The 13,423-nt window shown below is 41.4% G+C and overlaps 1 protein-coding gene across 1 annotated transcript in view; it reads left to right on the plus strand.

Moving 5' to 3' along the window:
* The window catches only part of ERBB4 (erb-b2 receptor tyrosine kinase 4), a 1,957,545-nt gene that overhangs the window by 1,900,520 nt on the left and 43,602 nt on the right, over nt 1–13,423 (plus strand). The window contains exons 24-25 of the mRNA XM_069225651.1: nt 1,461–1,558; nt 6,917–7,087. Coding sequence (XP_069081752.1) covers nt 1,461–1,558; nt 6,917–7,087 — 269 coding nt within the window. The remainder of the gene's footprint in view (nt 1–1,460; nt 1,559–6,916; nt 7,088–13,423) is intronic.

Genomic DNA, 13,423 nt, shown 5'->3' on the forward strand with positions numbered 1-13,423 from the left:
GGGACACAGGTGTGTTAGCTCAGGAGATCATGTTTTAAGATGTATAAAGTTGAGCAGTGGACTAGCCAAGACCTGAGCGAGGAGGAGCAAGGGTTTTGTTTTTTCAGCTGTCTATACCATATCTAGGGCCAATTAGGTATCAGCACGTAGTTCCTCTTACATGAGAAGCTGAGATCCCAATGGGAAATGCTGGTGAACCCACCCACCCGTGGGGACACTCGAAGACCCACAACAGATTTTGATGCAGGAATGAAAGGAATGGGAAGAGAAAACCCCAAAAGCAGTCTTTTCTCATGCAAACCTCACATGGGTAAGAGGAGCTCCTGTGAGCTTGTAGGCAATCAATCACAGGCCCCATGCCAGTGAAGCTGGGAGTCCAGTGGAGAGGACAAGGAGCTAGCATGTGGGTAGGTTGTGGAAGGGAAGCGCAGAGTAGTGGCTCCACCTCTAGGCACAGGAGAGCAGGGAAAAGGATATGGAAACAAGAAGCTGGGTTTGCTGTGGTGTGCCTCAGTAGGATCCCTTACTAGGATCACAGGAAATAATGTACCCTCAAAATAATCCATTTTGACGCGATTGTGCTTGCTTTGGAAGACAACAGCGAGATGGGGAGAAAAAGGAGCAATAAGTTGTCAAGTGAAGCCTGATGGAGAGGGAAGGCTTGTCTTCTTCTAAAGCCGAAGGAGGCCGGAAGGGGAAAAGAATCAGAAAACCTCACAAAGAGGTGACTTCTCTGACATGCTTTGGTTGGGTGAGTCAGGTGCAATCATGTGTCTCCACATGCAGGCCTTCCACAAGTGTCTTTTCCTACAGAGGAAGCAGGGGCCGAAAGCTGAGACATAGCAAGCAGTGGAGGACTGGGTGTGGCCTTCAAGTGGAAAGAGATTCACCGGGCCACCCTCTTGCCTTTGGAGAAAAGGAGGGTTAATCAGCAAGTGAGAGAGAAAGAGCAAACCACGGTAACCATTCTATGTCCGTAAAAGGTCGAAAATAGACAAACAAAGAAGCTTATTTATGCAGTTGCACCCTCATAGCCAAATGATTTGCAATCACCCTCCTCAGACAATCCACATAAAGTGTTTGACCATGCCTATTCTACAGATAGAGTCCATATCAGCTAGGAGCTCAGCCTTATGAATGGAAGCACGATTCAGAAAGCATCAGGCATTACATGTGGTCTGATGGATGTGTCACTCATTGCAAACAATAACATTCAAAAACTTCATGGCATACACTGTTTTACTCAACTATTTTAAATATCCAACAAAATGGCATATTGGCCTTATGGACCGAAGGAGAATAAAAGGGTAAGGCGGCCATGCCAGTATTTGTAACTTTAACCTGAGCGTTTTACACAGAACTATAAAAAGAGCTCAACACACGAGGCTTCCCAACCATTATCACTATCAGTGATGACAGCAGTAAATCAGCTCCATTCTTTGTCCCTCTCACCTATCCAGGTTGGATGATCGATGCCGACAGCCGTCCCAAGTTCAAGGAGCTGGCTGCCGAATTTTCCAGAATGGCGCGGGACCCACAGAGATATTTGGTGATACAGGTGAGTCTCTGGAAACAATCATCTCTAAAAATTTCCCTTAAAAATGATGTCTGCAACTTTTTATTCTGTAAAAAAAACTACTGATCATATTGGACCAAATCAACTAAGGAAACAATAATATTCCAAGCTCTATATTCATTCCAAGTTTGGTGTTAAGTCTGTCCAACAGGGTAAGCTGTGGTGCAAAGCAACATTCCTGTATTTAATTTCTGTGCCTTCACCAATATAAAGAACATTTAAATGGATGTAGCTATGGTCCATGGGGTACCTTTGTGCTGCATTTTATGCAAAATCATCAAACGAGGCCAAAGTTATTTCTGATCCAATAAAATTATTTTGCCTATGGGCTAGGCAAGATAACCAAACCGGAGAGTAATAAATGTGGTCCCAAAGGTGCTCTAGGATATGTGCTTCTATCTATCTGGAGTACTTGCAGTGCACTCACCTGGCCCCCGACAATAACTAAGTAGATTTGTGAGTTTTTGTTGCGGAAAGACATCTCAGCCAATAAAATTTGATATTCAGACAAATTTCAGTTTTTAAGACTAGTTCACAATCGCAGCTGGCTAATATTGATAACTAGTAAGTTGGCCTTGTTTAGATTCCTCAAAATCTGCTCAACAATATTTACACCAAACCAAGAAAGCAGCTAAAATGAACCAAATTCTGTTTTCAAGCCAAATTATTTGTACTCCTGACGAATAGTTTTTACTGCAGCAGAGAGCAAACCATCCTATGATAGTTGAAATGGGAAAATATTTTTTTTCTACTGAGAATGGCAAACTCAGACATTTCACAAACTGGTTTGGTAGGTTCGCGAACTGGCCAGTACAAGGGATCATTCGCATCAGTAGACATTATGAGGGCCACAGAAATGGAGCTCACAGTTCATGAATGTGGTTGTGAAAGAACATTCTGGAACTTTGTGGTGGCATTGTGACTAAACAGAACCACACACCATAGAAGGATAAAATGCCTTTTTTCTGGAATAAACTGATTTATGAACCTCTTCAGATTTGTGAACTGAGCTTCGAGGTTCATAAAAAAATACATCTTTTTAAAATCATTTTACACCTATGAGGCCCTAGCAGCACACTGAAGTGTCATTTTTGTGACTCTTCGGTGGCGCAGTGTGCCAGTCCATATTTACAAGGCCACACAAAGCCACCTTGCCTGGCTTTTCATGGCCTTGTAAATATGGACCCCTTTCATGCATAACACTGCATGAAAGTGGCGTACCATGGGAAGTGCTTGGAGTGTTCCCATGCAACACCCATTGAACCCTAAGGATCTGATACGTTCCCAGATTTACAAGTCTGGGAATGTATCAGATGCGTAAGAGTGACGCAACAGGGAGAAATGTCATTATTTCTTGACGTTTTTTCCTCTTTCTATGTGTGCTACACTTTGCAGCACACATAGAAAGAGGAAAAAACCTCTTGTGATTGTTTGTGTGCAGGAGGTATCCCTTCCTGCACAAAAACAATCATCCCCACAATGGTGCAAGGCTGCCCTCGTTGGCTCATGTCAGCAATTTGTGCACCAGCGCAGGGGGAGAAGACAGAAATGCACCATATCTTGTACATAAGGTGCATTTGTGCCCTTTCTCAGTGGCGCATCAAGGCACTTGTTGCATCGCCCTGTGCCATTGACCTTGTAAATGAGGCCATTAGCGTCCCAAATAAACTTCTTTAGAGGTCTTGGAAAAGGAGGGAAAACATTAAAAAAGATCAGATGCATGGGTTTGGGCCAAGGGATGTGGCCTAAGAGCCCTTAGTACTCCCTAAACTTGCTTAACATTAACAAAGAGTGCACTTAGAGGTCTCTCAGAGCTATGTAGCAAGCCCGAGCCTGCTGGTAATGGTCGAAGGCCATATTCAGTGGTTTCTGGGTCAGGGGACTGGGAGATTGATTGGCTTGGCTGAAGACTCTGCTGTGCACTGAGAGCCTGGTATACATGTCCAAAGGTCTTGCCCAGCGGGCTATGAGGGCAGTGTGAATGTGCCAAAGTGATGGTCGCATGCCTGATGCTGCAGTGCATATCCAGAAGGCACTGAAAGGAGAGGGATAAACATGTTTTTTAGATTTACACAAGTACATCTTAACAAGCGCCCCCACCCCCAAATTATCTAAAATAACTTCTTGATGGACTTTATCATTCTGTTCTAAGATCAGTTAGCAAGCCACGTTTCAAAAAGAAATCTTAATACTATTCTTAATACCTTTCGATGAAGGAAATCTCTGGTAAACATTCAAGACCTAAAAGCATTGCAATTCACCAGCTATAGTGAACTACACAATTATAATTCCTCTCCTTACACTGTTGGTGACTTCTCCTATGTTGACATGAATGACGTGTATACAGTGTCAATTCTCTACAAAATAAGCCATTGCATCAAATAACATTTTCCCCACAAACGTCTGGAAATCTACAACTGTCATAGGTTCCCAAGGTTAGTTTTAAGGGTACCTGAGTATCCCCATAAAGTTGGAAATCAACTCTCCACGTGAAAGAAAACCCAAATAAACGGATTTCTGACTTTCTGAAGCGTAGCGATGTGACTCGTCCATGTTCATTAGATGGTACTGAGAAGTAACTGCAGCCTTTGAGCACCTCCTATCCGATTGCAGAGTAGCCGCCCAGCAATGTTTCTCTAACCTTCATGACATGAAGTGCTGTTAAACTGAGAGACTGGATGACCCATGGACACCTTGGTGAACTCTGGCTATGAAATATTCAGATTGAGAGTACTGGACCGTCAAATCCTCATTGGAGTGTAGCTCACCAGTGCCCAGAACACGCTTTAAATGGCGTAATTACCTCAGTGACTCATAAAAAGCGCACTGTAGCCTTTTTTCCACATATGATGTAAATAGGGGAAATACATGAAAACCGTGTGCCTCAAGATGTTGCTCACACAACCATACTATAAGGAATCCCTCAAAGAAATCAGTCAGGGCCTAAGGTTTCCTAACCTAAAATTCAAGCAGTTCAGACGCATGCTCTCATTCCAAGAAAGAAGTTTACATCAAATTGACCACAGGTGAGTTTTGCACCCTATTTTATATTACGAACTGTGTGAAATGTGTGCAATTCCAAGTTTTTTTCCCAGGCAGGTTTCGTCTGGTAGTAACTGGTGAAATCTTCATGGGGAAAAGAAGTTGTAGAGGACGTCTGTGGTAACTATGCGCACAAAATACCACATCACAGGTGATCCATCAATCCAACCTCATTGACTCAGAATCTGACTGTAATTTAACCCGAGTGATACGGCAAGGCAAGGCCAGAATTGGACTTAACCTGTGCCAAAGTTACTGGCCAGAAAATCTGGCAACTGGGTGTTAGAAAAGCTAGATGCCAAAGATAAATCTATCTAAAATTGTTAAGTATCGGTTTATTCTTCTGCACGTACTGCTGATAGAGCAGGCAGCTGGCAAAGTGAGTTTTAGGTTGGATTTCCCAGTGGAAAAAAAGGAAAACTATCCACTAGTGTTTGCTGGTGAGCACGAGCTAATGAAGCGAGGAAAATGAAATTACAGCACGGCAAGAAAAATGAGAATCGACAGGGGCAAGGTTTTTTAAAAGAAAATATAACGGAGATGTTTATTAAACATCTGAAAATAGAACCGAACAGGGAGCACTTGTGTGCAATGATGGTTTCTTCCATCTGCTGGGCTGCTGTGTATTTCGTGCCTCCGTATGAGCCAATTTGTTACGCCAAGCGATGGTCGTTCCCTCGCTTGGTGGTAGGCCAAGCACTGAGCTAAAATGGTACAGCACTTTGTGTGAAGGTCAAGTGCGGATGCACGGCTCCTGCTCTGTGCAGTCTCCCTTGACCTGTCGCATAGGACGCCAATGGAAACAGGGAGGGCAAAGGCAAGGGTAGTATTTCCGTCCTTTATTTTTTGCTTATGACGTGACCATTAAATGGCTGAACTGTGCCACTGAAAACCATCAGACCTTGTCAGAGCATGTCAGAGAGGAGCTTCGGCTTGAACATTTCAGAAAAGGTTTTGGAAACAGATGAATCACTGTGACTGCGAATTCCTTTGCTTTGGTCTGTACTTCAGTCAGTGCTATAAATGAAAATACATAAGTTCAGGTACTCATTGTTTAGAGTGCCTCTTTGCTTCTGAGAAGTGCTAATACTCTCTCATCAAATGTAGTGCAGCAGTGCTGAGAATTGCAGGTAACCCCCGTTTCAAATTAAAGAAGTGCACGTACTGAGTACCGGACAGTACCTGCTCATTTGACATTTTACGTACTGACTTCAGTTACTGTTGTCCATAAAAAAATGCCCAGTGAAAATATTCTACTAAATTCTGATACTGAAAGTTGCTGGGATGGCTGCTGGCAGGTTGGAATTTTCTGAAGGTGTGAGCTATGGACTACATGTCAGATGAGTCAGGAGGGACTTGGAGATGCTGAAGCCTTACCAACATGGCCAGACAAATGAGCTAGCTGTAGATGTAGGCTGTATGATGTCGTAAGATCTGAGTTCTTTGCTGGATGCCAGTAGAGCTTTAGACACCCCTAGTGATGTTGAAGGTATTGCAGGCAGAAATTATATTATACCGACCTGCAGATGCTGGAGGTCTTACAAGCATGACCGAAAGAATTTGATGGTCATTTACTTCATAGGAAGGTGTAGAAATGAATGAGTTTGAGAAACGATCATGCAGATTTTCAATTGCTTCAGGATAACCGAGTCAATTTTGTCACTTCATTGCTCCTGGTGGAACCCTCTGGATGAGTAAGGTCCCACCAGGACAATTAGAGGATGTAAGGGTTTGAGGAAATAATGAGGGTTCTGGAAAGCCTAAGTGATACACCTTTTTATATAGGTGAAGAAGAAAGCATAGGCCAGAAATGTTACAGCTGCACCATCCCTAGGCCACATGTGTGAACCTCACTAAGAGTTACAGTGGGTAAAGTCTGGGATTTAAATGGATTGCTCCGCAGTTCTGTGAAGCCATAGGTGGATTCAAACAAAATTAAGGCAAATAGGTAAAACAATAGATCCAGAGAACAGCAAAGATCATATGTGACGACACGTATGGTGAGGAAAATAAAGTATTAATGAATACCTTCTTGCAGTTGTTTGCTGTATAGGAACTGTTCCTGCAGACTTGGCAGCCTGTTTTTCTGAGAGCAGAATGTGGTCAATAAAAAAAGGGAAAAGGGAATAAATAGTATCTTTGTGTTAGGTAAAATATTGTGGGTAGCAGAGGGAAAGCTGCATGTAGTAAACATCACTTGGCGAGAAAAAAGACAACTACACAAAATATTGTCATTTCAAATAGACTAACAACAACATTATTTTTCTGATTCCCTCTACTCCCATGCACTGTGTTCAGGGCGATGACCGCATGAAGCTGCCCAGCCCAAATGACAGCAAATTCTTCCAGAACCTTCTAGATGAAGAAGATCTGCAGGACATGATTGATGCTGACGAGTACCTGGTGCCTCAAGCTTTCACAATGCCACCTCCGATGTACAGCTCCAGAGGCAGGATGGACTCCAACAGGGTAGGTAAAGCCCAAAGCTAAACTAGCAGGCCCATATATGACCTTTTTTCATTGATCCGGGCGTTGCCAATTGGGACCTCGTGCTCAGCTCCATCGTCTCCCAGTGGGCCCAGTTTACTCAACAAAAGTCCGATATATCAAACTGTTTTCCTGGTGTAATGTGGTCATTATCAGGGCAGACACATGATTTTCATTTATTGACTATGGTAGTACATTGCATCTATTGGGCCGTTCGTTTTGTTTGAGCACGTTCACTATAGCACGTACGGGCATTTGCGACACATTAAACAGAATTAGGTTTGTAATATTATGGTGCTCTCCCCAGCAGGCGGATATGTCTAACAGAAACAATGTTAGAGCGCAGTTCAAACTACTTTAGTGAGCCTTCAACATGGCGGTATTTGGATTACTATGTTAATCATGTGAGGATTTTCTAGGAATGATTAGGCCCATGCTACCTCACGGTTTGCTTTAATAGTGTTTCCAATAAGTTTGATTGTTCCTTACAGTAAGCCAGTGTTTAATGGGTGCTCATCCTCCTATTTTCTGGGTTACGAGTAAGGGCGTTCATTCTAGAATATCAGTGTTTCTTACTGTATGCCAGTGTGTGTATGTAATATAGCTAACTGTTCAGGAGTGCACCATTCCATATATCATGTCTAATTACCCTCAGTAAACAGGGTGTTTCTTTTTTAATAATAGAGTTCCTGAACTGTTTCACCTCATGACCTTCCTCCCAATACAACGAAAGTTGACGTTTATTATTTAACGCACATTTCAGAAAAAAAATATCCAGAGGAACTGGTGTAGTCTAATTTCTTTTCGGCAGTTCTGTTACTATCACTAAAAAAGAAATATTGGACCATGTTCAACTGATTACCCAATTGCCAATAACACCTAAATTGCTACTGTGGGCCTTTTGTTAGTCTTTTGGGAGTCACCTAACTTCTGATATTCTTTAGAGGAATGTCTTTGATCTATCAGAGGGAGGGATTAGCCCAGTTCTAGATGTGAGGCAAACAGAGGTTGGTGGTTGGTCAGCGGCCATAAACATTTTTGACTAAGTCAAAGACAACTTTATTTGGCTTGTTATTTAAAAGTCATAAAAGTACATATATAAAATACAATTCATCATGAAATGATTAAAAACACAGCACCAAACCATTGTAAGCATTATGGCATATCATTCAAACTTGCCCTTATACTAATCACAAAGCAGAGGAAAAGATCAATCTTACAACCCGTTGCTAAGGAGTTAAGTCGTTGCAAATACAACAGAGCAGGACGACATTGCATAGAGTTCAGCTTACGTAGGATAGGGAAGACATAACGCCTCGGAGGCACAACATAAAAAGTACAAAAAAAACATAAATTGCGAAACGCTTTGTGCCAACTGCCCTTCACAAGGGTAATTTTCAAGGTTGCTGATCGGTCGTTATAACAACCCTATGGCTAGGGTTATGAACTGCAGCAAGGTATGCCTGTACCCCGTCAGTAATCAGAGTTAATTGATTCATGCTAACACTACGTTTAACCATTTCTTTAAGAAACCGCTAATCACTAACATACAATAGACACAGGTTTTTCCATCATTTTGTCCAATGTTAGATAAAACTTCGGAATTTCAAAAAAGCCAGGGTGAACAAGATTTACACAAAATTATTTCACAAGCTTAAGCCACGGAAATGTGACAGAGCAGTAAAATCACTAGTCCAGATCTTATGCTACAAAAGTAGGGGTTCAATATTAAGCAGGTCGATCTGAAAAGGTTCACCTAATTCAGTGTGACAGTGATAACTAGAGAAGCTACTGGGGACATCCAAAAGGTTTCTGAAAAAAAGTATTCACCAGTTTCTACAAATCAGAAACTTTTTTTTATAAATCTCCAGAGTCCAGCTCCATAAAGAGCTGTAGATACACATTTGGACTTGTAAATTGTTAACATCTCCTGGACTGGGTTTGCCCCTAACTTTTTAGCAAAATTGGAGAGGCAAGAAATAGATTTATTGAAGTACTGCAGCCTATTGTCAATAACATGGATCCAAGAGTCCTGTTTGTCAAATAAAGCACCCAAATTCTTGAGTACGAGACCCACTTTATCCGTTTGCATGATACTGGAATTTGATCCTGTGCGTTGGATTGGTCTGTCTCGTTTTTGTTTCCCTCAAAAAAAAATTGTTTTTTTAAACACAACTTTTGAACCTCAGTCTACACTGATTCTATTTGGAGTCCTCTAAATATCACCTTTCTACTCTCACTTTCACTCTCCTCCTTATATTAGACTCTGGCTGACTCCAGTTTTGATATTAAGAGTAGAAGTCTTGTTTTGGCTAGACCGGATTTGTCCATTGCTGGCATGTTTGAAGAACAGTTATTGTTGGATAGGTTATATTATTTTTAAAGTGAATCTTGATAAAACTAAGATCCTGGTGAAAATCCAGGTACTGTATGTTTAGCTAATTTCTTAGGTGATTGCCTAAGTAGTGCCTGCTAGTAATCTGTTTGTCTTTACTGACAGGCCGTCATCTTTGAACACATAGATTAATGTTGGCATTCCTGCCTTTGTAACTTTTTGTGCCGCTAAGAAGAACTATCCACTGCTTGCAGTTTCTGCACAATATAGTATCAGCGAAAGCCGTTTTCTCATCCAACCTACTCTAAAATAATGCTATATATCAGTGTTAGCAAAAATCCACTGCGAGTGCCTTAGAATCCATTAAGTCCTGCTCTTCAGGAGGCTGAAGAGGGAAGGCCATGTTTGTATCACTCACTAGGCACTTTGCTGTCTGGAATATTCTCAAAATAAAGATATTTTGGAGTGTTTTTGCAGGTCCTGCAGTAAATCTGGACGCAGAGTTAGATCCTGATGACTGTTACTTCTTATCAGCAACCACACACATTAAATCACTAAGTAAACCTACATTAATCAAAGTAATGTCAGTCCTTTCTATAGTGGTTGTGTGATGGAACCATGCCTGCAACTACCACACATGCCTTTACAATGCGGTCACTACAACGCATACATAATTACCACACATGCATTTACAACAATAGTTTTTACTGCCCATATGCCTTTATCATGCATGCCTTTACCATGAAAATGTCATTGTAAAGGGATGGTTGGTAAAGGCATATGCGTGATAAAAAGTAAAGTGGTAAGTAAATATAACCATATATATATATATATATATATATATGTGTGCATATATATTTAAATATATACGTATGTATTTAAATACATACGTATATATTTAAATGTGTGTATATATATGTATATGTATGTATATATGTATATATACAACTTGCCACCCAAAACCCTACCTACCCTAAACCATAAAAATACTTTTACCACCCTAAAACCCATACCCACCCTAAACACCCCTTTCCACCCAAAAAACCCATACACACCCTAAAACCTAAAAATGCCCTTACTACCCAAAACCCATACCCACCCTAAACCCTAAACATCCCTTACCACCCCAAAACCCATACCTACCCTAAAACCTAAAAATGCCCTTACCACCCAAAAACCCACACCTATCCTAAACACGCCTAAACAACCAAAACCCCTACCCACCCTAAAACCTAAAAACACTCTTCCCACCCAAAAACCCATACTCCCCTTAAAACCTAAAAATACCTCTACACCTAAAAACTCATACCGCTCCAAACCCTAAACACCCCTTAACGCCTAAAAACCTATACAAACCCCGAAAGCCCAAAATGCCCTTACCACCCAAAAACCCATACCCACCCTAAACCCTAAATACTCCTTACTACACAAAAACCAATACCCACCCTGACATCTAAAAATGCCTTTACCACCCAAAACCCATATCCACCCTAAAATCTAAACACACCCTTACCACCCACAAACTCATATCCACCATAAAACCTAAAAATACCCTTACCACCCAAAAACTCATACCCACACTAAACCCTAAAAATGCCCATACTACCATAAAACCCATACCCACGCTATTCCTTAAACACCCTTCACCACCCAAAAACCCATATCCACCCTAAAACCTAAAAGCGCCCTTACCACCCTAAAACCCATAGACACCCTAAATCTTAAACACTCTTTACCACCCAAAACCCATACCTACCATAAACCCTAAACACCCATTAACACCCAAAAACCCATACCCACCCTAACACTTAAAACACTTAATACTTACCTGTATTTACCTGCAAACCCTTTACCATGCAGATTCCTTTACCATTCATGCTTTACCAAAATAAAAAATAATACTTACCTTTAAAACCCTTATCACACATATGTCTTTACCATTCATGCCTTTAGAACGATTTTCGTGGTAAAGGCATGTGCGGTAAAGGTATGTTTGTGGTAAAGGCATGCGTGGTAAAGGCGTATGCATTGTAATGGCTTTGTGGTAACGGTCATGTATGGTAATGACCGCGTTGTAATGGCCGTTTTCCTTCTGTAGTTAGTTTTCTAAGCTATCCATAGTAGGAAGCCATGGCACAGAGTACAGTAAACTCCAGAAAAAGACAATGCTCTTTAGAAAAAACACATGTTCTAAGTATGAGGCTTGGTCCTCTCTTTACATTGTCTGTGTCCTGAATGTGCCTTTAAAAAGATCTGTTCCCTACACTGAGTATTTTTGCACTTCAGCTGGTGGAAAAGGAGTCTTCTTCGCAAGCACGTTCCTGGTCCCTGTAGCCCCAGTGCACATTCAAACTGTAACCATATGAAGTTGGTCCATAAAGTAGCACTACTTTCAATCAGAAGTGCTCTCAGAAATAGCGCCTCGGTGTCGGAGATCTGGTGGGTCTTCTGCACTCAGGATCATCAGTGCACAAAAGTCTCCAGATCTCTGGCACCATTGGCAGCTCCTTCTCAGTTTTAAGTGTGAAAATCACGGTAAATGTCAACAGACCTCCACTATTGCCATTGCTTAAGCAGCGCCAATGAATTTCACAGATCACTGGTCCTAATTGACAGCTTTTCTTTACTAACGTCTAAGGGCAGGGACCTTAAGTGACCGTATTTATATTCACTTTTCACTGCATTGCCAGATCCCTGACACATCCTTTTCATTATGATAGGTTCCTTACCACTTTACAAAAATTCACAGTCAGACGCTGGGTGTCTCAACCCTTATCCATGGGTGGCACACTCTTTCGGTTTACATAGCCTATGAAGACACATGCTGTCGGCTCATGTTCTTGGAGCTCCACGGACAGTTTCCTATTACCTGTCATACACAACATTTTTCTCCTTTTGAGACTGGGCAGATTTTGCTCTCCGTCTGAATGCTTAATGTCAGTGGTATACGACCTCTTTTGATGTTAATGTTAAGCTTTTGAAAAGAAAAAACAACATACAGTAATACACCATACACTTCCATGCCATGCAATTACAGCATGCAAATATTTGCAATAGATCAGGGGTTTCATTACAACGTGTCCGTGTGTGGGGACTGATTTTAAACAGTAATGTTCTCAAAAAGTTTCATTATTACAAAATTGCGGTCTATGGGATTTAAAGGGCATGCTTGTGGCAGACATATATATGCATAATTACACAGTGGTGGTCACCGCTAGGTAGTTGTAGGTAAGAACATGTTTCCGCAGAAAAAGTGTTCTTTGACTTGCCTATATCTTTGGCTCCGTTTCTCAAATCTTCACTACATTTTTCAGAAAAGTGCCCCGGTGATTCTTGTTGCACACTGAAAGTTTTAGGGTGATCCGTTAAGCGGAGACCAAGAAAAAGGGGGATAAAAAAAGTTGCAGTTCCCATGCTATTTCCCATAAGACATTAAGACACCACTACAGCCCGAACCACTGGACAGAATTACACCAAATTTGGCAGAAAGCTACTCAGATCAAGCTTTTGCTTATTTGGTGTAAATCCATCTAGTACTTTAGGAGATATTAAAGGGAAAATACATTTGTATATCTGAGCTCGCAAATAAAGAATATTTACACATTTTTGCAAATGCGCGCATGACTAGAATTGTTGTAATTGGTGGGCCACACCATGAACAGAAAGTTGCAGCTACCATTATATGCTACATGAGAGGGTCCCTGTGGCTGAAAAACAAAATTGAAAGTAGCATTAGGGGTCAGGGTGGCGGTACCCTGCCCCCGAGTGTGATATAGGGGTGTTTGATGGTCAAATAATGGGTTTAAAATTAATTTTCTTCACCATGCATAATATTAGCAATTAATCAAGATTAATCACGAATAAGCCAAAAAATTGTTTTTAAAAATTCACACTCATTCATACACTAATTTATTCACTCATACATGCACTCAGAGACTCATGCGCCCACCCACTCACACACCCACTCAGACACTCATGCACCC

This window comes from Pleurodeles waltl, chromosome 3_1 (assembly GCF_031143425.1).
Source record: "Pleurodeles waltl isolate 20211129_DDA chromosome 3_1, aPleWal1.hap1.20221129, whole genome shotgun sequence".
NCBI classification, from domain to species: domain Eukaryota; kingdom Metazoa; phylum Chordata; class Amphibia; order Caudata; family Salamandridae; genus Pleurodeles; species Pleurodeles waltl.